The 21573-nt window shown below is 47.3% G+C and overlaps 1 protein-coding gene and 1 pseudogene across 1 annotated transcript; both read left to right on the top strand.

Annotated features, from left to right (window-relative positions):
- Positions 1–2250: 2250 nt before the first annotated feature.
- Positions 2251–8159, top strand: LOC125537894 (ethylene-responsive transcription factor 1B pseudogene; annotated as a pseudogene).
- A 6812-nt stretch (positions 8160–14971) lies between these two features.
- On the top strand, positions 14972–16931 carry LOC125539751 (indolin-2-one monooxygenase). The gene is made up of 2 exons (XM_048703258.2): positions 14972–15975; positions 16071–16931. The coding sequence occupies exons 1-2, from the start codon at positions 15046–15048 to the stop codon at positions 16734–16736; spliced, it is 1596 nt and encodes a 531-aa protein (XP_048559215.2). The 5' UTR covers positions 14972–15045; the 3' UTR covers positions 16737–16931.
- The last annotated feature ends 4642 nt before the right edge of the window (positions 16932–21573 follow it).

The following is a 21573-nucleotide window of genomic DNA, read 5'->3' as shown; positions in this document are numbered from 1 at the left end:
CGACCTTAGCGCCATAAAGACATGGTGGATTCCGGCTCTTGCCACTGGGAGGGCTCCTGCTTTAGTTTTTAGGTATTTTTTTAGTGTGTTTAGGGTTTGTGTCATGTTTAGAAAGGCAAGGCGGCGGCGACACCCTGAAGATGGAATAATGTTCTCTCTGCCTAGGCCCCGTCACGCCGGTGTGTCTTGTGTTGTTGGAGGGTGTGTGGAGGTGTGTCTCTGATGGATCTCGCGCGATTCGGTCATTTGTCCTCAATGGATCTGGTCTTTGTTGATCAGTGCTTGTGTAGCTACGAATTCGATCCTTCCGATCTACACTTCTCTCCATCGACGATGGTTGATGTTCTGCTGCGCTGGTCTTTTTGGGTCTTTAGCACGATAACCTACCAACTATGTACTACAACGAGGTTTGTCAGGCTTCGTAAAGGACGGGTGATGATGGTTGCGGGCCTTCGGCTCGCTCTGGTGCTTATAATCGTCGTTAGGTGGTCTATGAACATGGATGTAACTTTTTTGTCTTTGTACTGCCATAATATTTGATGAATGGATCGAAAGTTTTCCTCGCAAGAAAGACAACCTCTTGAAGTTGAAGAATCCACCCAACCAAGGTCATAGGGACATGCTTGAGCAGGAAGGAGTATCAAAAACGACTATGAAGAAAGAGAAAAGGTGGGCGAGGATGGGCTGAGAGCACTTATCGGCCTACTTAGGGCAATGACAACGAGTGATGTTGTCACTGGAAGTTGGGGATGATGATGAGGTGGTGACACACCAATAGCTAGAAAGATAGTGTGCTCCCTTGGGGATTAAATGTCAGATTGACCGGAAGCAGCGGCATCCCTACTTGGCACTGTCAAAGGAGGCTGTGGTGGAAGACGACGCCCGATGGAGGTGGATTTGTGGAGTGGCAAGGCGATCGTGTAGTAAGGAGTAATGGGGGCAATCGAGTTGTCAATGGAAAGAAATGAGAAGTTGGGGAATGAGGGGTGCAGCAAACAAAGGCGGCAAAGGTGCGGGCGAGGGGTGGGTGAAGAAGCATTATAGAGAATAGGAGGGACCACGTCATCACACTGTAGTGGAACCCTAAAAGGCCAAAGTGAAAAGAGCTAATCTTGTTATACAAAAACACTCGCTTTGTGATGTAAATTATATATGAGTACAATTTGAGGTATATGAGCTTTTAAATGCATTATACTTAAAAGATCAACATGCTCGTGCTCTATTTGTGTGATGGTGCCCAAACCTAGACATCCACCACACATGGGTCCTCGCCTCGATGGCCAGGTCACCATCGACGACCCCCTCTTCTGTAAGGGAGGGGTGATGATGACGGCGCATCTTCGGCTCATACCAGTCAGTGGCAGACCCAGAAATGAAATGAAGGTTGTGCACACTGTAAAAAAAACTAAGGTCTATTTCAACTAGCTTGGATGGGCCTTGAAAATCAACCAATCATTACATGGTAAAATATATTTCACAAAATTCTGGGTGTGCCATGGCACCCCCGCTAGGTATGCCACTAACTGACTCCAGTGCTTATAGTCGTCGGTAGGTGTCTAAGGATCTGGATGTATATTATTAATAGTTTTGGTGTTTTTTGTACTGCCATAATTGATGATGAACAGATTAAAAGTGTTTTCATAAATAAATACAAATATTGTATGTCATGAAAATTATACCATTCAATCCGTGTTAAAATGTACTATAGTTTTTAGTGATGTAAATTTTTGTGACCTATACTTAATATATTGTGAATGAAATTTACGGTTAAAGTTAAAATGACGCGAAACAAAGAAGACGCCCATCGGAGAGAGGAGGAATCCCACCCTGGAACTTCACACCATACTGGAAGGGCATGGTCACGCTCCTCCGAACACCTCTGAAGCGCGATGCCGACGCCCTGGTGTTTTGGTCGTATCCCGCCGCCGTACGTAAGCCCGAAGGTGCATTCTGCCGCTTCCTGTGTCCGGCGAGTATCTCTTAGTTGCACCGCACCGGCTGGTTGCCTCGTACCCGCTGGTTGGCCCGTTTTGATGTCATGGTTAGATCATCGCTGAGCTCCGTAGCCCGTTCCCTTTTAAATTAGTCCGATCAAATCATGAGGTTTATGTAGGTGACGCACCGCACCGGGGAGCTGTATAAAACCCCCGCGCATTTCCTGTTGCTTGTCAAGCCCCGCAAAACCCCAAACCAAGCAGGAAGCAGCCGCCACTGCTTCTCCCCATCGATCAACCTCGGCCAGTCAACCGAATGGAGCAGCATTTCGCCGTCACCTTCCCGCTGGGATCCTACTACCAGCACCACCGCTACACCGCCGCCGCACCGTCGTCTGACTTCGACATGAGTGACATGGACGACATGGCCTTCCTCGGCACCCTCTTGGAGTCCACGGTGTTATATCCATGGATCGGGTAGGCTAGATGATTCACGGTACTTCTTACCTTCTCGTGTCTAGAGGGGCTCCAGTTGCCGGCTATGGCGCCGGTGCCGGTGTGATGGCAGAGAGTGGTGGTGGCGGTGCTTCCCATCAGCACTGCACTAACCCTACATCGGTAGGGGATTAGGTGGGGTGTACGGCGCTGCGATGAACCTCGTTATGCGAGCCGCCGGCCCCCACCTCTTTATATAGTGCAGGTGACAGGGGTCCGTCACCCATAGTGGGTTGAGCGCCTCCGATCAGGGTGCAGATCTAAGGGCCCGATGGGCCGTTGGGCCCACACGGTGGAGATCATCCTAACATTCTCCCCCTTGATCTCAACTTTTATTTTTGACCGCATACTTTTACTTTACTCGTTTCATAACAGATCAATACATAGAACATGTTTCATCGTCACAGCTCAATTGCCGATAGAATCAGACAGCCACAACGTATCTCGCTGTTTTGAAACAAATTCTTTAATCTTGGACCCTTTTATTGTCCGGAAATTTTAGACTATACCATAAAACCCATGTCGACTATGTGTTCTCCGAACACACTGGGCGGTAAGCCTTTAATAAGCAGATCTGCAAACACTTGTCTGTTGCTTTTATGCTTCAAGCATTCCTACATAATTTCGGACTTTCTCCTTTACAACGCATAACTCTGTGTCAGTGTGTTTGGCATCAACACTTGACTCGTTGTCATAGGAGCGAAAGACTTAAAATAGTTATCGCTGTTGTCAACCATTATCAACTCCGGGTACAGGTCTTCATAACCATTTTGCCTGTCCCTCAGCCTCATATCAAGCTACAACATATCTTTGCATCACATTGATGATAATTGTTTCATTCTTTGGAGCTTTTCCACACAAAAACCTCCAAGTATGAAAGTTAGCGACAATTGTGGATTTCGCTATACATTTCACAAGTCATGTCTTTGTACTCACAATCTTTTGAGGGCACTTATTTCTTTCAGCTTGAGGCCGATATCTTTGACTCCATTCCAGTGATCTATATATGGACTGGACATTGCCAAAACAACCCGGATATGTGAACTGTGTTAGGGTAATGTATTGAGCTTCCAACAACTGAAGCATATGGTACCATATCCGTTTTCAATCTTTTCTCATCAACTTTTGGAACACCATAGTTTCCAGTTCTATTACCCTTGACTATAAGAACAGGCGTAGGTTTTCTCGCATGCATACTTTAGAGACCTTTCTTAGCATGTCCATTCGACATCCCTAATACCCCCTTTTATTCTTTTCTTTGTGAATCTCGATACTTATAACGAGAGACATTCTACCGATAACATTCTTTTGAACTTTGAGGATAAGAACTTTTGTTCTCCTCCTGCAGTAGGTTGACATCACCACTAGCAAGTAGGATGTCATCCACATGCACATGATTAGGAAATGAATTTCCCATTATATAACTTTGCACGAATACAATTTTCCTCTCATTTTCTTTAACCCAAAACAACATTTGATTGCTTTAGTCCATAAAAGACTTCTTTAGGCAGTATCCCCTGTGTCCTTTACTTTCATCTGATGTAACTCAGATCATGATATCTTTCATCTGATGTAACTCAGATCATGATGTGCTACCAACACTCATTGTAATTTATTCAGTGCAAAACGCGCAAAAAAATTTCGATTTAAGTCGTGTTTTACACCTTTACATATTTTCTTTGGAGTCACATTGTCCTTGTAGACTCTTTACAGCCTACTGTTTTGGCTCCATTGGAAATTACTCATCAGTCCCGAACATCGTCGGGATTCACCAATTTTATTTCATCTCACATAGTCTCTTATCATTTAGAGGAACATCTTCGGGATTCACCAATTTCATTTCATCTCACATAGTCTCTTATCATTTAGATAAACAGACACTTCTCAAAACTCGAATGAGCACTTTAAATGAGGTGGGATCAACCTCCATTTGAATTTCACTAACATAGACTTTATAGTAATCAGAAGTATCTGATTTTCTCCTTCCTTGAGACCATCAGTGTCTCAGGTACGGGCACTTCTCTCATATGGGGATGTGTTGTATAGGTCATACAACATGCTCCCCCAGATTACTCCATCTTCACTAAAAATGGCGTATCCTTAAACATTATAATTTGGGTTTATTCTTTTAAAACTTTCTTCTTTATGGCACTTTAAGCACCGTCTTAGTATTCCTTACTCTGCTTTCGGAACTGTAAAAGATCCAGAAATACAACTATTTCTTTTCTTTAGGGATATTAATATGACTGTCATACTCCCCCAGACGATCAAATTCTTCATCACATTATCTAAAGTATAGGGGAGTTTCATCATTCTTAATTTATCTCATATGTCTTTCTCCCCCTCGAAATGTGGCAAGAACTTTTCTGCCACAATTTCGAAAACCATTGATAACTCTTGTGAATTGAGGAAACTTTGATTATCTACTTCATTCATCAGATTACTTCATATGAAATGAAGTTATCTCTTCATACAAAATGAAGTTATCTTTTAACTAGTATGGGAGTACTTTTTCCTCATTACATTTTAGAAACTCAATAGAGTTCTTTATCATTAGTACTTTTGCAAGTCACACTTGCATATCATTCTTATCTTTAGTTTCGTCTGTAACTTTTATTCTCTTCGGATATATTGAGTGCTTAATGACCGTTACACATAAGATATACGGTTGATACTAGGAAAGCATAATAGATACTCCATACTTTTCTCACAGAGTGGGACACATTAAAAGCACATGAGTCATCATGTCTTTCTCTTGTCATATAGGATAAGTCTGAGAAAATTGCTGCCGCCATACGGGTTACGCAGGGATTTTCCCAGACTTATCCTGCCATGCGGGTTTTATCATAATCATCTTTTCCCGCCATGCGGGTAATTCCCTGTAAGGAACATAAATGCCAGAATTGGCTCTTTTGACTGCATATTCGATCATCAAATTTATAAATAAATCCGAATGCTCTTTAACACACATGCTTGATCCGACGTTGGTCAAATTAAACACGCATGTTGCTTGTTTTATCTCAAATCATAGAGAGTACATGAAAGACATTCGTGAACCAAGACTCTCAATGATCTATCTCTTTTCTTTTGAAACCATTCTTTAGAGAGAACATACTATCTCACGTTATGATCTTTCTTGGTCATCTTTCGGGTCACAAGTACCCAACCATTCGCTTTCATGAATGAAAGCATGGAAAACTTTTAGTCTGAGAAAACTTAGTCAATAATCAACAATAATGAGCATAAAAATAACCCTACGTTGGTCTGGTTAAAAAATATGCACACTAAACTTTTGCAAAACTTCCTTTTTATACTCTAAATCATCGTCTGGTAGAATTAGAATAAAACTCATTCTTCTACATTAATTCCATATCACCGTTGGGCGAAAATGGAAATAATGCATATAATTCATAAACAATGTGATAATAGTATTTCTATTAAACAACTTTGCTCAGAAATAATAATCATCATCAACTTTATTGCAGCGGAAACAAGAATTATACATTTCTCTAGTTCAAGAGCATTTCTTTATTTTTAATTGTTCTCTGAAAATTGATCACTTTGATACAAAATTTATCAGAGGTTTGAACTTTTAACTATAAGACTCATTGAATTATAATATTGTCATCATCAACGTTGGTCAGAAAATAACAATACCATAATTAAACTTTAATCAAATATCTTTGTACTGTCATAGCAGAAGCTATCTCAATCTGATTTCACCCATAAGTGAAAAAACTTTGCTAAGAACAATTCTTCCAATTAAATTTTCCCGTTGGTTCCAAATTAATTGGAGGATAAAACTTTTTCTTTGCAGCGGAAACATTACAATATTCTATTCAGAAATAATTCTATACTCTTTTACTCTCTAAGCAATTTTAACCGGTTGGTTCAAAATTGCATTAGAGAAACAACAATTTAATCTTTTTCTTTAGTTCTATTCACCTTTAAAAAACACTTTTATTTTTATTTACAGCGAAAAAAACATGAATAGAAAAATATCATGAACCTTTTGCTTTTCAGAAGCATTACTTTTACTTTTCTATTTTCTAAACAAAAATTTTCTCTGAATAATTTGAATAGAAAAAACTGTATTATAATTAGCCCAAAACTGGACAAGAAAAAACTGTACAGTAGCCGCCCCTTCGGCTTGGACTGCGTGCGCCGTGCGGGCCACTTCTGGCCGAAACTGGCCTAGTCCAGTGGCCTGTTGGGCGAGCGTCGCTCGGCCGCCCGAGCTCCTCGGCCCACGCACGCTTTCAGCCCATTGGCCCGGTCTGCTGCTAGGGTTTCGCCGGTGACCGTCGATCAGGATCGGACGGTCCAGCGCCGATTTCGCTAGAAGAAAACTGGGAGGGTTCCTCCCGATCGAAACCTAGCGCCCCATTCGTCTCGTTCACCTCGACCCTTCTGTCTCTCTCTCGATCGCCAGAGACGGCGACTAACCGGCCGTCGGCGGTGGTTGCCACCGCGCCGCGACGCGGCTTTCTTTCCTTTCCCCCTTTCCTTTTCTTCTTCTTTTCCAAAGTCAGAGAGAGAGAGAGAGATAAGGGCGCGGTGGAGCCATCTTCTGCTCCTGTCTGCTAGGCGCCGGCGAGTCTCTTTCCTGCCGCCGGCGACGGCATCGAGCGGCCACCGCTGCGCGCGAGCCTGCTCTTGTTCCCCTCCTCTGTTTCTCCTATGACAGAGAGAGCGAGAAAGAGGCGCTGCCAAGCCCTCTGCTCCCCTTCGCGCGCTCGCTGTTGTTCTCCTCGCCGGAGACAGCAGGAAAAGAGGAGTTCGCCCCGGCCGCCGGCGACAACGTCGCGCCACCGCGCCGCACCCGGCCGCCTTCTTTTCCCCTTCCTTTTCCCCCTCCTGTCTGTTCGCGAGTGAGAGAGAGAGTAGAGAGCAGAGACGCGCGGCTGCTTCCCCTCCGCCGGCGTGCACCGTTGCCAGCCCCTTCGCCGGTCGCGCGTTCCCTTTGAGGTGAGCGCGCCACCGTCGAACGGTCTGGCCGCGGTGCTCTTTGCCCCTATCGGGGTAGGTTCTTCGTCCCTGCACCTCGGCTTGCCGATGTGTGTGGGGATCGAGAGGAACGGCGCGGCCATAACGGCGGCGCAAATTTTCCACGGATCCACGGATCATGCCTCCTGCTCTGACAACTCTCTCCCTTCAAGCTCGTCCTCCTCCGACATGACGGCCGTGGGCGTGGGGGCTGCCGCACCGCCTGTGCCCGCCGGCGGCAGCTCGCCCAGGCGCCGCGGTCACCAAGCCCCCGCGGCGACGCCCGTTGGCAAGGACTTGATCGGGGTGCGCACGCGCCCGTGGGGCAAGTTCGCGGCCGAGATCCGGGACTCGACGCGGAATGGCGCCCGCGTGTGGCTGGGCACCTTCGGCAGCCCCGAGGCGGCCGCCATGGCCTACGACCAGGCCGCCTTCTCCGCGCGCGGCGACGCCGCCGTGCTCAACTTCCCCGTCGAGCGCGTCCGGGAGTCGCTCCGCGCACTCGCGCTCGGCGTCGTCGTGGGCTCGCCCGTGCTCGCGCTCAAACGCCGCCACTGCATGCGCAGGCGGTCGCCCAACAAGGGGCCTGTGAAACAGCCCCGGGTTAACGCCGTGAAGGAGGACGCGCGGCCGGCGACGGCGGGCGTGGTGGTCCTGGAGGACCTAGGTGCCGAGTACCTCGAGGAGCTCCTCTGGGTATCCGAGCCGCCCATGGATCATTGCAAGCTTGTCTGCTTGGATTAGCATAGCTCCCGTGGGCTCGTGCCAAATTGATCGCAAGCGACTTTCTCACTGTGAAGAATATGCAATGTGTACACAGTTCATAAGTAAATTCGTGTGGCCGGGAAACAGTTTTCTTTCCTTTCTCCTTGCCTAGCTGCATTTGTGTATGTACTAGCAATGCGCCTTTGCGTTGCAACGGATTTAAAGTAGAATAGTACTTGTTCACAAATTTGAAATAAAACACTCTTGTTTTGATATATATATATATATATATATATATATATATATATATATATATATATATATATATATATATATATATATATATATAAGACTCATTTTCTGTACTCTTGGGAGTGTGTACTCCCATCTACAATATACCTCGTATATGCATTGATTATACCCCTTATCATTCTCAATATACTTCATTAAATATTCTAAGATACCTCAATACAAGTTTTGTTGAAAAAAATATTATTTACGACCTATTTTTTGTAATATACCTTTTCCACGTACAAACAAATCAGTATATACGTAAACCTTTGAAAATATGAGGCATACATGATTTTTTTTTTATGAAATCCATTTTAGGGTATCTAGTAATTATTAATGAAGTATATTAAAAATAATAATAAGCTATAAAAGATTCATATATGTGGTATATGAGGAGCGAGAGTACGTACTCCCAGGAGTACACAACCATTTTCCTATATATATATATCATTAAAAATATATTGCTTTTCACTCAAAATATATTTCTCAAGCTGTTTTGATGAAGTGAAGGAGAAATGTGGTTGCTTATAAGATAATAAGGAGTTTTCTGCAAATTGAAGCAGAGAAGTGGGCTATTGTTGCAAAAATGTCACAACTTACTTCACAGATATTGACGGAACCCATTCTAATACGTCCCAGATCCGTATTCCACTCAACCGACAAAGCCCCCCCTCCCCGCGTCGTCCGCTCCAGGCGACTCGGGGGCGAAACCCTCCCGCCGGTTTCCCCCCGCCTTCCCTCCTCCTCCCCCCTTGCCGCCGGCAGCCGCCCGCGCGGCGGTTGGAGGCGGCGGGGTTTCCCCGCGCACCCGCCTCGACGTTGGAGGCGCCCCCACCCCGCATCAGACGCCGCCGCCCGCCTCCCCAGCTCTTGGTGGCCGCCGACGCAGGCCCTCTGTGGCGGCCGTTGGTTGTCGGAGCTGTCGCTAGCCCTCCTCCTGATCCGATGTGGGGGTCTCCTGGGAAGGTCCGACTGCCAGATCAGGTCGGCTCCTCTATGGCGGCTGGTGGGCCGGGGATCGCCGGATCCGCCCGGATCTGGCCGGCGCGGCCCTGCCTCATCACCCGGCTTGGGTGCTCGCGGTATGGTCTCCCTAGTGGCGGCGGTGTGGGTCGTTCTCCGTGTTTTGACGGGATGTGTGCGGTGAGTGGATGCCGGGGTGGCGGCCTCGGGCGGTGTGGACGGCGTGGCCTCTCGACGAGCGACGGTCGTGGGAGCTGGTGGTCCGCGACTTCGGCTGTGCGGGTGGCGAGGTTTTGGTGGACGTCTACTACGATGGGTCAGGGTGCCCCGTCACCTGGCGTGCCTGCTTCGATGAAGTCCAACGCCTTCTCCGGCTGCGTGCGCTCCCCTGGCCAGTTGGCCGGGTGGATGGGACGGGGGCGGGATCGGGGGAAACCATTGGCCGTCGGCGGAGGCCACGACAATGGCAGCGCCTTGTGGGCGTCGGTTCCCTTCTTGGAGGCCTTGTCGAGGTCCTATCCCGTTTCTCACTGTGCACTTCATTTGGGCGAAAGCTCTAGTTCCCCTTGCGGGCGACGACGTCGTACCTTCGTCGCGTTCCTTCTTGAAGGCGTCGCCTGGGGTTCCCGGAAGCATGGTGGGCACTTTGTGGTGCGTGTGAGGTGTTTGGCGGCGGCAATGGGTGCGGCGTTTTATCTATTCTACCGTTGATCTTCATCTTGTGGTAGCGCTCCATTTGCTTGGCGATGTTCTAGCGTAGGTGGTGGTCGTCATTTGGCGTCATGGTGGCGTTGATGGCGGAGGAGCCTGCCAAGGTTGGCACCTCAATCTGCTTGGAGATGGACCAGTGGAAGATGGTGGAGACGACACCTGTGAGTGCGTCAGACCGGTTTATGCCCCAAACCCGGTATGTGGCTAGGCTGGAGATTCCGGCTTTTGATGTAGGATTAGGTGAATGGTCTGGGTAGTGGCCCAGCTAGCACCCCTTCATCATATGGATAGGAGTAGCGACATATGTTGCCTAGATGGTGGATTCAGCCTTATTGTTATAACACTTTGTAAGGTCCTCGAAAATAATCAATAAAGTGGCCATATGCATCTCCCAGATGTAGAGGCCGGGGGTCATCCTCCTTTTCTAAATTTTTTTTACTTCACAATCGTTAGATGCAGATCTAATGATTAGAAATGATGGATGACAGACACATCATTATCATCAACTGAGTCTTTTGTAGGAGTAGAGATATTGTTGTCCTGGTGGTGTAGTGGAACTTTTCTCTAAATCGACTGCATCACATATCATGTTATCATATTAAATGGAGCCACTCGGAAGTTCAGAAACCGGTACGAACCATGCCTTTCAATTTAAGATAATCTGAAGTGACATAAGGCTAGACAGTAAAGCCTGAAAAAACACCAGCATCTGCGATTCCACGTGCCATGCAGATTTATCCCAAAATCCCACTGTACAGATTCAAACTCTCCAGAACTTGCATATGCAAAGTTTGAAAATATCTGATCACCAAGACCCTTGGGAGGGGTCTTTCCTATTCTCTGTCCCAACAACATACTCTCTTCGGTCCTTTTTATTCCGCACATTGAATTTGCCGAAAATCAAATTTTGCTAACTTTGACCAAATTTATATTAGAAATTATTAGCATCTATAATATCTAATAAATATAATATGAAAATATATTTCAAGATGAATCTAATGATATTTGTGTTGTTATGTGAATGTTTATAATTTTTTATATAAACTTGGTCAAAGTTGAATGAGATTGACTTTAGATAAATCTAATATGCAGAGTAAAAAGGACCGGAAGAAGTACTACTTTTCATGTCAAATCAGATTGTCATGTCTACCTTCAGTTGGTTTTGGAAATCTTGCTGCGAGAAGAAAACGGAACATTCAATACGAGAGAAAGGAACCAAAAGAAAAACTTCTTACTTGCTGGTTATACACTTGAATTATGTTTTCCCTAATCAGACGGTCCAACAAAAAGTCGTTCATGGTCACATCGTCCCTGCAAGAAAGGAGGTGAATTGATCTTTATTCACCAAAACAAAAAGGGAAAGAGGAAAAGAGAGTGGCTAAATGGCTCCCGAGCTCATCTGCTCCTGCGTGTGAACAATAAAATAAAATAAAATAACTAAAAAATAATAATAATAAATCTGTAATTTTGACATGGATGATGTTTAGGTGGGTGATGTCCATGCCAATTTTCAATGGGTTTGGAAATCTGAGTAGCTTTGACAAAGAAAAATTGGGTATGCTCGTATTTTTTTCTCTAGTTTTCGTCGGACTTAACTACAACTCATATTTTTTTGATCTAAACATCAGTTGGTTACGGTTCCATGATGGCTCATGATTTGGCATAGTGTTCGGAAAGAAATCTTTAATGCTCCAAGAAGTCCAAAGATGCTTTACGAACCAACTTTAATTTTCTATTCATGGTGTATTTTTACAATGACAGGATCTAGAGAAGTTTCGTATAAAATTTGTTCTTTCGGGGAATGAAACATCGTAAAGATTGTTTGAGTTCTCCATGGAAGAATTTTGGTAATAAAGCATGGGAAAATGGATGGAATTACTTTGTTTAACATGTTCACGGTATTTTTATGGTGATATCAATAGAAAGAATGTAACGAATGCTACTCAAGAGTGTTTGGTTTTGTCTACTTTCATGATCTTGATGTTCAAGCATGGAAAAGATGAATGGGGGTAATTACTCTAGTTTTCACGTGTTCACGATCCTTTTACCATGGAATAATAAAAGTGCAATGAATTTTCTTTGAGGTTGTTTGATTTGTCTGCTTTCATGATTTTGATGTTGAAGCATGGAAAAAAATCGATGGTGATCATTTCTCATTCACTGTTCACTGTCTTCTACTGTATAATAAATTGAAAAGAATATGTGGAGATTTGTCGAGTTTTATCTACGTGTCTGCTTTCATTACATCGATGGTGATGTGTGGAAACAATGAATGATGAAAACTACTGCATCTTCTATGTGGTCTTGATCTTTTTTCGAAGAAATAAATAGGAAACTGCAATGAAATATTTGTCAAGATTGTTTGAAATGTCCGTGATTATTTCCAAGAGAAATGTAAAATAACTTTTTTTCAAGTGTCCATGATTTTTTATCTCCACAAAATAAATAAATAAACTATTGTAAAAAAATTATTTTGGCGAAGATTACTTGTGGTGAACCAAAGGACCGAGGATGTGGAGTAGAATGGCATATGAAAGAAGCTTAATGTGTGCTCTGCAAAATAAGAGGGGCCTTGTGATGAAAACGACTATAGTTGAGGGTGTTAAGTACAAAATAAAATCACCAATCTAATGGTGGAATGCAAAGGTGTAATGTGGCCGAGAAGTTCGTAAGTTGCATTTTCTACATTTGATCCAAACTAGAAATATGGGCAATGCACATATACAACCTGATCATGGGAACAACTAGTTAACGAGCGCTTCTTCGAGAGCCTCGCAACGATCAGCGCCATTTGGCGCGCTTTCAGCCATTCGCCACGTGTCGTGCTCTGGATGTTTCCTTCGGATTTTATTTTTTTATTTTTCCGCACGCGTTTTCGGCTTTTTAATGTGGTTTTTCGACGTTTTCTTTTTCCCCCAGTCTTTCTTAACTTTTTGATAAAAAAATTTGAAAAAAAATTATTTTTTCGCGAAAAAACGCGTTTTCTTTTTTTCTTTCGTGAAAGTCACGGTTTTTCTTCCGCGAGAGGCACGATTATGCTTTAGCGAGAGTCACGGCCGTGCCTCTCGGAAACAAAAAACGCGTTTTCTGTTTTTTTTTCTTTCGCGAGAGTCACGGTTTTGCTTCGCGAGAGGCACAGTTGTGCTTTCGCGAGAGTCACGGCCGTGTCTCTCGGAAAGGGAAAAACAAAACACGTTTTCTGTTTTTTTTTCGTTCGTGAGAGTCACGGTTTTGCTTCCACGAGAGGCACGGTTGCGCTTGCGCGAAAGTCACGACCGTGCCTCTCGGAAAGGGAAAAAAATATGCGTTTTCTATTTTTTTTCGCGAGAGTCACGGTTTTGCTTTCGCGAGAGGCACGGTTGTACTTTCGCGAGAGTCACGGTCGTGCCTCTCGGAAACAGAAAAAAAAACCGTGTTTTCTTGGTTTTTTTCCTTACACGAGTTACGGTTTTGCTTCGCGAGAGGCACGGTTGTGCTTTCGCGAGAGTCACGGCCGTGCCTCTCGGAAAGGGAAAAACAAAATGCGTTTTCTGTTTTTTTTCTTTCGTGAGAGTCACGGTTTTGCTTCCACGAGAGGCACGGTTATGCTTACGCGAAAGTCACGGCCGTGCCTCTCGGAAAAGGAAAAAATACACGTTTTCTATTTTTTTTTCTTTCGCGAGAGTCACGGTTTTGCTTTCGCGAGAGGCACGGTTGTGCTTTCGCGAGAATCACGATCGTGCCTCTCGGAAACGAAAAAACACAAGTTTTCTGTTTTTTTCCTTACACGAGAGTCATGGTTTTGCTTCCACGAGAGGCACGGTTGTGATTTTGCTAGAGGCACGGGCGTGTCTCTTTCGGAAAGGGAAACAAACCGTGCTCCTGGCTCGGTTTTTTCGCCTGGTTTTTTTGTCCGGTTTTTTCGTGAAAAAAAAGTTCGTCAAAACCTATCAACATAGGATCTAATTTTAAAGATCTCGACGCGACGAATCCAATAGTGAAAACGGTTCGAGATTTGGACGCACGGTTTAAGAGATAAAACATTTTAAATAAACGAATCTATGAAAAAAGGGAAAACTCCCAGATTACGACAAATGGCGCGCTGCATGAGTGCCACTTATCGCGACCTGGGAAACTGAAGTGTTTTTTGCAACAAGTACTCCTTAATTAATGATTTCGTCTGATCATGCTCCACGCTGGGCCGGGTTTCAAGTCAGGCAAAAGCCTGGAGTGGATATCCCAAGCCTAGGCCTGGACCGACCCGAAACATCTGAACATCGCATATTTTTCAAATAATTATTTTAGGATATTTAACTATACTATTATACCTATTTCTAACTAAAATGATTATTTAAACCTCAATTTGGGCTCCCCGCAAAAAAAAAAACCTCAATTTGGGCTTTACTTGGGCTTTTGGGCGGGAAAGGTCGAGTCTGAGACCAGTCCAGATGTTGGTCTCTTGCGCTGGGCTGCCCATGAACACTTCAAAGACCTAACTAAGACCGAAAGTGAGCTTTAACATTTCTAAATTGTTTAACCTCAAAAAAACATTTCTAAATTGTTTTAGTTAATCTTTTTTTGTGTGGGGTATTTCAGTTAGTCCTGGAGTCAGAATTTAGTGGCTCTGATGCATATAAAGGTGTATGCACTAGTTAGTCCATTCAAAATTCTGAAGAAATACGAGCAATGCACTTATATATTTCAACAATCCAACACTTGGGGACGGAATGATTTTGCTAGTTGTATTATCCTCATCTTTTCATTTTTTTAGACACTCGATCAATCGATTTTGCTGATCACACATACGACCAGATATTTTCTGCGAAATTAGAGGCTGGCACGCAAAGCGGTCCACCGCACGGCAAGAGCGGTGTGCCATCTCAAAACTAAAAGACATGCAGAACGGTGCATATATACAGGGGCATAGCATCATCAGGATTATACCACATTATCAGTACGCCATCTGCCTTGGATTGGATCCATGGCTGGTGAAGCAGCGCTCCATGGCGCACCTACATCTGCACAAGCATTGCTTCTTCTGTTCCTCGTCCCACTCGTTCTACTGCTCATCGGTGCGAAAAGATGGAGCCGGAGGAGCAAGCAGCGGCTGAACCTGCCGCTCCCACCTTCCCCTCCGCGCGCACTCCCGGTGATCGGGCACCTCCACCTCGTCGGCCCCCTCCCTCACGTCTCCTTCCGCGACCTTGCCGGTAAGCACGGCCGGGACCTCATGCTCCTCCGCCTCGGCTCGGTGAACACGGTGGTCGTGTCCTCGCCGCGCGCGGCCGCGGCCGTCCTGCGCACGCACGACCACGCTCTCGCGTCCAGGTCGCGCTCCGCCGTCGCCGACATCATCTTCTACAAGCGGACCGACGTCGCCTTCGCGCCATATGGCGAGCCCTGGAGACAGGCCAGGAAGGTGGTCACCACGCACATGCTCAGCGCCAAGAAGGTGCACTCGTTCCGCCACGACCGTGAGGAGGAGGCGCGGATAACCGTGGCCAAGATTCGCGCCGCGGCGGAGACCGCGGTGCCCGTGGACATGAGCGAGCTCCTGGGCTCGTACGCGAACGACGTGGTGTGCCGGGCGGTGCTCGGGAGAAACCACCGCGACGATGGCAGAAACAAGCTGCTCCGCCAGCTGATCGACATCAACATGTCGCTGCTTGGAGGGTTCAACGTCGAGGACTACTTCCCGAGCTTGGCAGTGGCGGACGTGTTCACCGGCATGGTGGTGTGCCCCAGGGCTAGGAGGGTTCGCAAGAGGTGGGACGAGCTGCTCCACAAGCTCATCGACGAGCACGGGCGCCTGCGCGAGCAGGACGATGCCAGCGCAGACTTCATACACGTGTTGCTCGCCCAGCAGGAAGAGTACGGCCTCACCACAGACAACGTCAAGGCGATCTTGCTGGTAAAGAGTAGTGCAGTAATTACTACTCCAATACTTACAGCAAAACTGACAGATTAATCCATTCAGCGGTAATTTATTGGTATGGTAATTAACAGGACATGTTTGAAGCGGGGACAGAGACGACATATCTGGTGCTGGAATTCGCGATGGCAGAGCTGATGAACAACCGGCACGTCATGGCCAAACTGCAAGCGGAGGTGAGGAGGAGGCGTGCGCCGGCGGCGGCCGTAGGCAAGGACGACGAAGGAGAATCAGCACAAGACGTGGTCACGGAGGAGGAGCTAGGAGACATGGCCTACCTGAAGGCCACCGTGAAGGAGACGCTGAGGCTGCACCCGCCGGTGCCGCTGCTCCTCCCCCACCTCTCGATCGCCGACTGCGAGGTCGACGGCTACGCGATCCCTGCCGGGACGCGGCTCATGGTCAACGCGTGGGCCCTCGCGAGGGACCCCGCGTCCTGGGAGGCGCCGGACGAGTTCGCGCCGGAGAGGTTCCTCCAGGGAGGCAGCGCGGCGGCGGTGGACAGCAAGGGGAAGGACTTTGAGTTTCTGCCGTTCGGGTCCGGGCGGAGGATCTGCCCCGGCATAAACTTCGCCAACACCGCCGTGGAGATGATGCTAGCAAACCTCGTGTACCATTTCGATTGGGAGCTGCCGCCGGGGACGAAGGAGGTCGACATGACTGAGGTGTTCAGCTTGTCGATCCGCCGTAAGGAGAAGCTCCTCCTTGTTCCAACTCCAAGATCTTGCCGAGAGGAGTGAGGGGGGTGCTTGTTGTTTCGAAAAAGCATTTAATTAGGTGCGTGCAATCAATCTGCGTATACTCAAGATCTTGATAAGTAATCTACTATATCTAACAATTTTGCTAAAGCATATTTAGATGTGTCATAAATATTGCACATCTAAATTCTATATCATTGATCTTACGTTAAAATTCGTGAGGATATTTTTTTATGCTTAATTCACTCATTTAGATGTGTAAATAATTAAAACACATCTAGATGTGTTCTAGACACACCCTCTAACTCTAACTAAATAGGAGCACTCCACTATCTTATTTCTCCTAATATGGAAGCTATCCACGTAAGGAAGCAACTGGGCGCCTTGCATGCATCCCGTTACCCATGCCGATCGAAGACAAGCAGCCCAATGAGTCGTTTGATTCAACTTTTGTTCAGTACGCACCCACGGCTGGTCGTTTCCTCTTTTGTACTATCATGTAACGCACGAGGCAGTCAGTCCAAACGCATCGTCTAATTCTTTTCTCAGGCTTTCAACGCATTTTCTTTCCAGCTAACGCAGCAGCCTTTTGCGCTGCACGTCACATCTTCCCTCATGTTCTGCCGCCGCCGGAAGTGAGCTCCGGCACCGCGCCGCTCTTGCCGCATGCCAGCAGTGCCTCCATGCCGCATGCACATTAGAGCATCTCCAGCCGTTGGCCCCTCAGGAGAGGCAAAAAATCGCCAATCGCCCCCTGAAGGCGCACCGGCGCTCAACCGCGCACTGGGACATGATGCTTTCCAGCCGCGGCCTCCCACAGTTTTTTAAAATGTTTAAATTCGGCGCAAACACAACGTAAACATGGGCGAGTTCGTTTAAATTTAAACATATTTTTTTTAAAAGAAAAAAACTACCGCGGGCTACCCCGCCATCTCCCTCGTCGCCCGCCTCGCCGCCCGCCCACGCGGTTCTACATGCCGAGGAGGCTGTAGAACCGCGTGTAGTCGTCGTCGTCGTCGCCCCCGCCTACGCCTCCGCCGTCCCTGCTGCATCCCTCCCCCGGTTGGCGCGGCGGGTTGGACGGTCCGGGGGCGTCGTCGTCGTCGCTATCGAGGACGATGACACCGTCCCCGTCCTCGCGCCCACGTTTGCGGGCGGCGATCTCCTCCAGGGCCCGGCGTTGCCGGACCATCTGCTCGCGCACGTAGTCGTCGCGCGACCACCGCATGGCGTCCTCGTCGGAGAAGCCGCGCCGGGCTATATCCTCGTACTCCGGGGGGAGGCTGGACTCCACCTTGGGCTCGACGAGGGCACCGGAGCTGCGGGTACGCGCGCTGACAGGCGTGTCCTGGGGCTCCGGCTTAACGGGGCGGAGGTGGAGGCAGGGAGAGCCGCCGGAGCTGCGGGTACGCGCGTTGACAGGCGTGTCCTGGGGCTCCGGCTTGACGGGGCGGAGGCGGAGGCAGGGGAGCCGCCGGACGAGGAGGAGGACGCCCCGGTCTCCATGTGCCTCGGCGTCCAGGAGCTTCCCCGGCGGCGTGAGAAGGACGGGGGAGCGGGATACTCGAGGCGCGGCGTGTTGCCGTCCTCGATGTACTCGAGGACGGCCTCCAACGTGCGGCCGGGCACGCCCCACCACCGGCACCGGCCATCGGAGTTGAGCCTGCCGGAGGGCACGACGCCGTTGGTGGCCTCGAGCTGCTCGGCGTGACGGCGGCGAAAGTAGGGCTCCCAGAGCGGGCTGTCGGGGACGTACCGTGGCCCCTCCCTCGCCGCCCGCGACAGGGACGCGCGGATGCGTGTGATCTCCGCACGCCGCGTCGCCCCGGTGGGTGGTGGTGGCACCGGCACGCCGCCGACGCTAATCGTCCAAGCCCCGGGCACCCGCATGTCTGGCGGGACCGGGTACTCGGCCTCGAAAAAGAGGCGAGCCTCGTCCTCTTGCAGATGACGGCGCTGAATCCGTTCGCCGCCGCGCCGTCGCCTGGGAAACGCTCGGCCATGCTTTCTCAACTAGTGACGGTGAGAGGAGGAAAGGGGGAGAAATGAGCGCGTGTCGGTGGATGATCGGGGTGAGTCTCTCCGGCGCGCTTGCAGTCGGCTTTTATAGGCGGAGGCGCCGCGTGATAGGCTTGGCCGGCGCGTTACGCGTGGCGTGATTGCGTGGCGGCCGAGGGACGCGCCGCCCAGCCTTCACTGCGCCGCCCGTGAGGCATCAATGAAGGCTGACCGGCGCGGCAGCGCGCGGCAGCTTTGGCATTGATTCGCCGCGGGAAACGAGGCGGTGAGGACGACGAAGGGGCGAGAAGAGGGTAGAGTCGCTGACGCGGCGGGCCCGCGGCTCTTCGCGCCAAAAACGATTCGCCCGGCGCCCCCGAGCGACCCCCAGTGCGCCGGGTGCGGGTTGGGTCCGCCGGCGCCAATTTCGGTCCGAGCCGGCGAAAACTGGACTCTTGGGGGCGCGACTGGGCCGATTTTTTGACGCCGGCGGACGAAAAGACGCCTGGGGGACCTTCTTGGGGACGCGACTGGAGGTGCCCTTAGCCTTTGGTCAGCGCAAGCATCTTCTCCGGTCTTCACGGTACTATTTGTTTCCCTTGCCGGTATAAAATATGTGCTCCTTCCGTCTCCTTAATTGCCTTCATCTTCTTCTCCCTCCGTTTCATTCATGTATTCCCTCCGTTCCGGATTACTTGTCGCAGAAATAGATATATCTAAAGTACGACGAGTAATTTGGAACGGAGAAAGTAATTAGACAAAGTTATTGATGTTTTTTCTCCCTATTCATTTTCTTCAAGAAAAAGTATTTCTTTTATTGATCGGGTGTTCTAACAGCTTCTTCAAGTTTAAGTAGTGGATTTGTTTCATCCATGTTGTCTCTATAGCGACTGGGTGTCTATGCATATTGCGATCAAAATTTCCATTAGTGTTGCTGTGTCTAAGCATCCCTAGAACAAAGAGAGAACCTGCATAGTCCCGCATAAATAGAGGATTAGTTCAAATTGAACTAAATCTAACAGGAGTGTTTATAACTAATTGAAACCTATTTTGTCTATGAAGTGGGGCGGATTGGGTGCCGCCCTGCACCCCTAGTAACTATATTGGATCGGTACGTGCAACCCGAAAAAAGATTGTAGAATATACCACATGAATGACGATTGGATTTGTATTGAAATCATTTTGTACTATAGTATTTGTGCACGTGCTCAAATTTGTGAATAGTTCATTCTATCATCTACAAAATACAAACCATATACCATATCTGACGGTTTATATGAGAGACTTTCTAATTCACCTTCATCGGTAGAACGGACCCAACACACTATGCCTTCTGACATTTTATTTCAATGAGCTTCTACTATTCGATGAAATCGTTTATTTATGGTATTAAACATTATAAGCAACAAATTCCCGCAGCAACGCGCGGGGTCTCATCTACTAATACAAAAAGTCTGAAGCCACTATATCGACAACATCTGTAGATATTTCGAGAGTGAATTCCGCTTTTTAGCTCTAAGTTTGACTTTTTGACACTAATTACCCCATTTAAGAGAATTTCATCTGTCATACTCCATTTAACAAAAGTGTCAGCCACAAATTACCCCTTTCTATTTTTTTGAGCATTCTGATCCATGGGCCCCGATTGCCAGGTCCACGTGTCATGTCACATAGTTGGTTTTTCTTGTGTTTTTTTGCTCACGTCAAACCATTCCGCGCCCGCCCAAAGTAAACCGCGCGCACCGCCAGTCCTGGCGAAGATGTTTCTACATCCGACCCAAGCTGCACCACGTTCGCCTCTAGCACGTGCATCGGTCGCCCAGCTTCGTACTGCATGCACCGCTCTTCATCAAACTGTGTATGTAAGAGCTGTACGAAGTGTGCACTGCTTCACCATTTCTATACTTTGTAACACAGTTTTGACAGCATGATGAAATAAACAAATAGGGAAAATTATTTGGCATAAGACATCCCTTTTGTCCAAATTGCATTTTCCTAATCCATCCATTTTGTATAGCATATATTGAATTGGTGTTAAGCATAAATGCAATATTATTTTTCTACATGTGAAATTGACAACAATGTATAGCATAACTATAATCAATTTTGACATAACAATGTGCATAAGTCTGATATAAGCTACTAGTATCTAAAATATTCCCTTCATTCTTATATACAAAGCCACAAACTCATATTACAAGTACCAAAGTAAAACTTAATGTCTATTTTACAAACTACTACTGTATGTCACACATTAGTTTAGCAGCACTAATCCATATATAGAGCGATGAGGGTGTTCTCTCCCCTGATCTGCTGCCTCGATTGCAATGGCTGGGTATGTTCTCACAGGTCTTGCTATATATAGTACTAGTGAACATAACAAACTGCAAATGCTCTGCCCTCGCGAGCGCTGGAGCTTGATGGCTTGATGCCATGGTCACTTTCTTGTTCTATCTTTTCCCAGCTGGCAGGTTGAAGAAGGTTGTACAGTCTAGGAGTATTCCAGTTGCCTGCGTAGCTGCGCTAATTAATCTATCATGAATAATTTTTTTTACCACATGTGTGTATGTTGTTTACATTCATTCTTAGGGGGTATCCCATCATGCGCTAGGTAATGCAACAGTCATTATCATGAACGCATAACTCTGATAAACTAATACGACAGTACACCAGAATTATACACACGCAAAATGAACTTGGACAAAACAAACTAAAACCAAAACCAAAACGGCAGGGCCACACTTGTTAAATGTCATTCAAGGCGTAAGTATTGAATACACACACCTTTAAACCCTGTTGACCAGCGTTTTAAATGGTCTTGTCAGATTAACATGGCAGAACAGCCAGGACCGTATTTTGCATGGTTATGCATGTGTATCCA

The sequence above is a fragment of the Triticum urartu genome, chromosome 2A (assembly GCF_056163025.1).
Source record: "Triticum urartu cultivar PI428250 chromosome 2A, HENAU_Tu73, whole genome shotgun sequence".
Taxonomy (NCBI): domain Eukaryota; kingdom Viridiplantae; phylum Streptophyta; class Magnoliopsida; order Poales; family Poaceae; genus Triticum; species Triticum urartu.
This window is presented reverse-complemented; position numbering and strand designations above follow the sequence as displayed.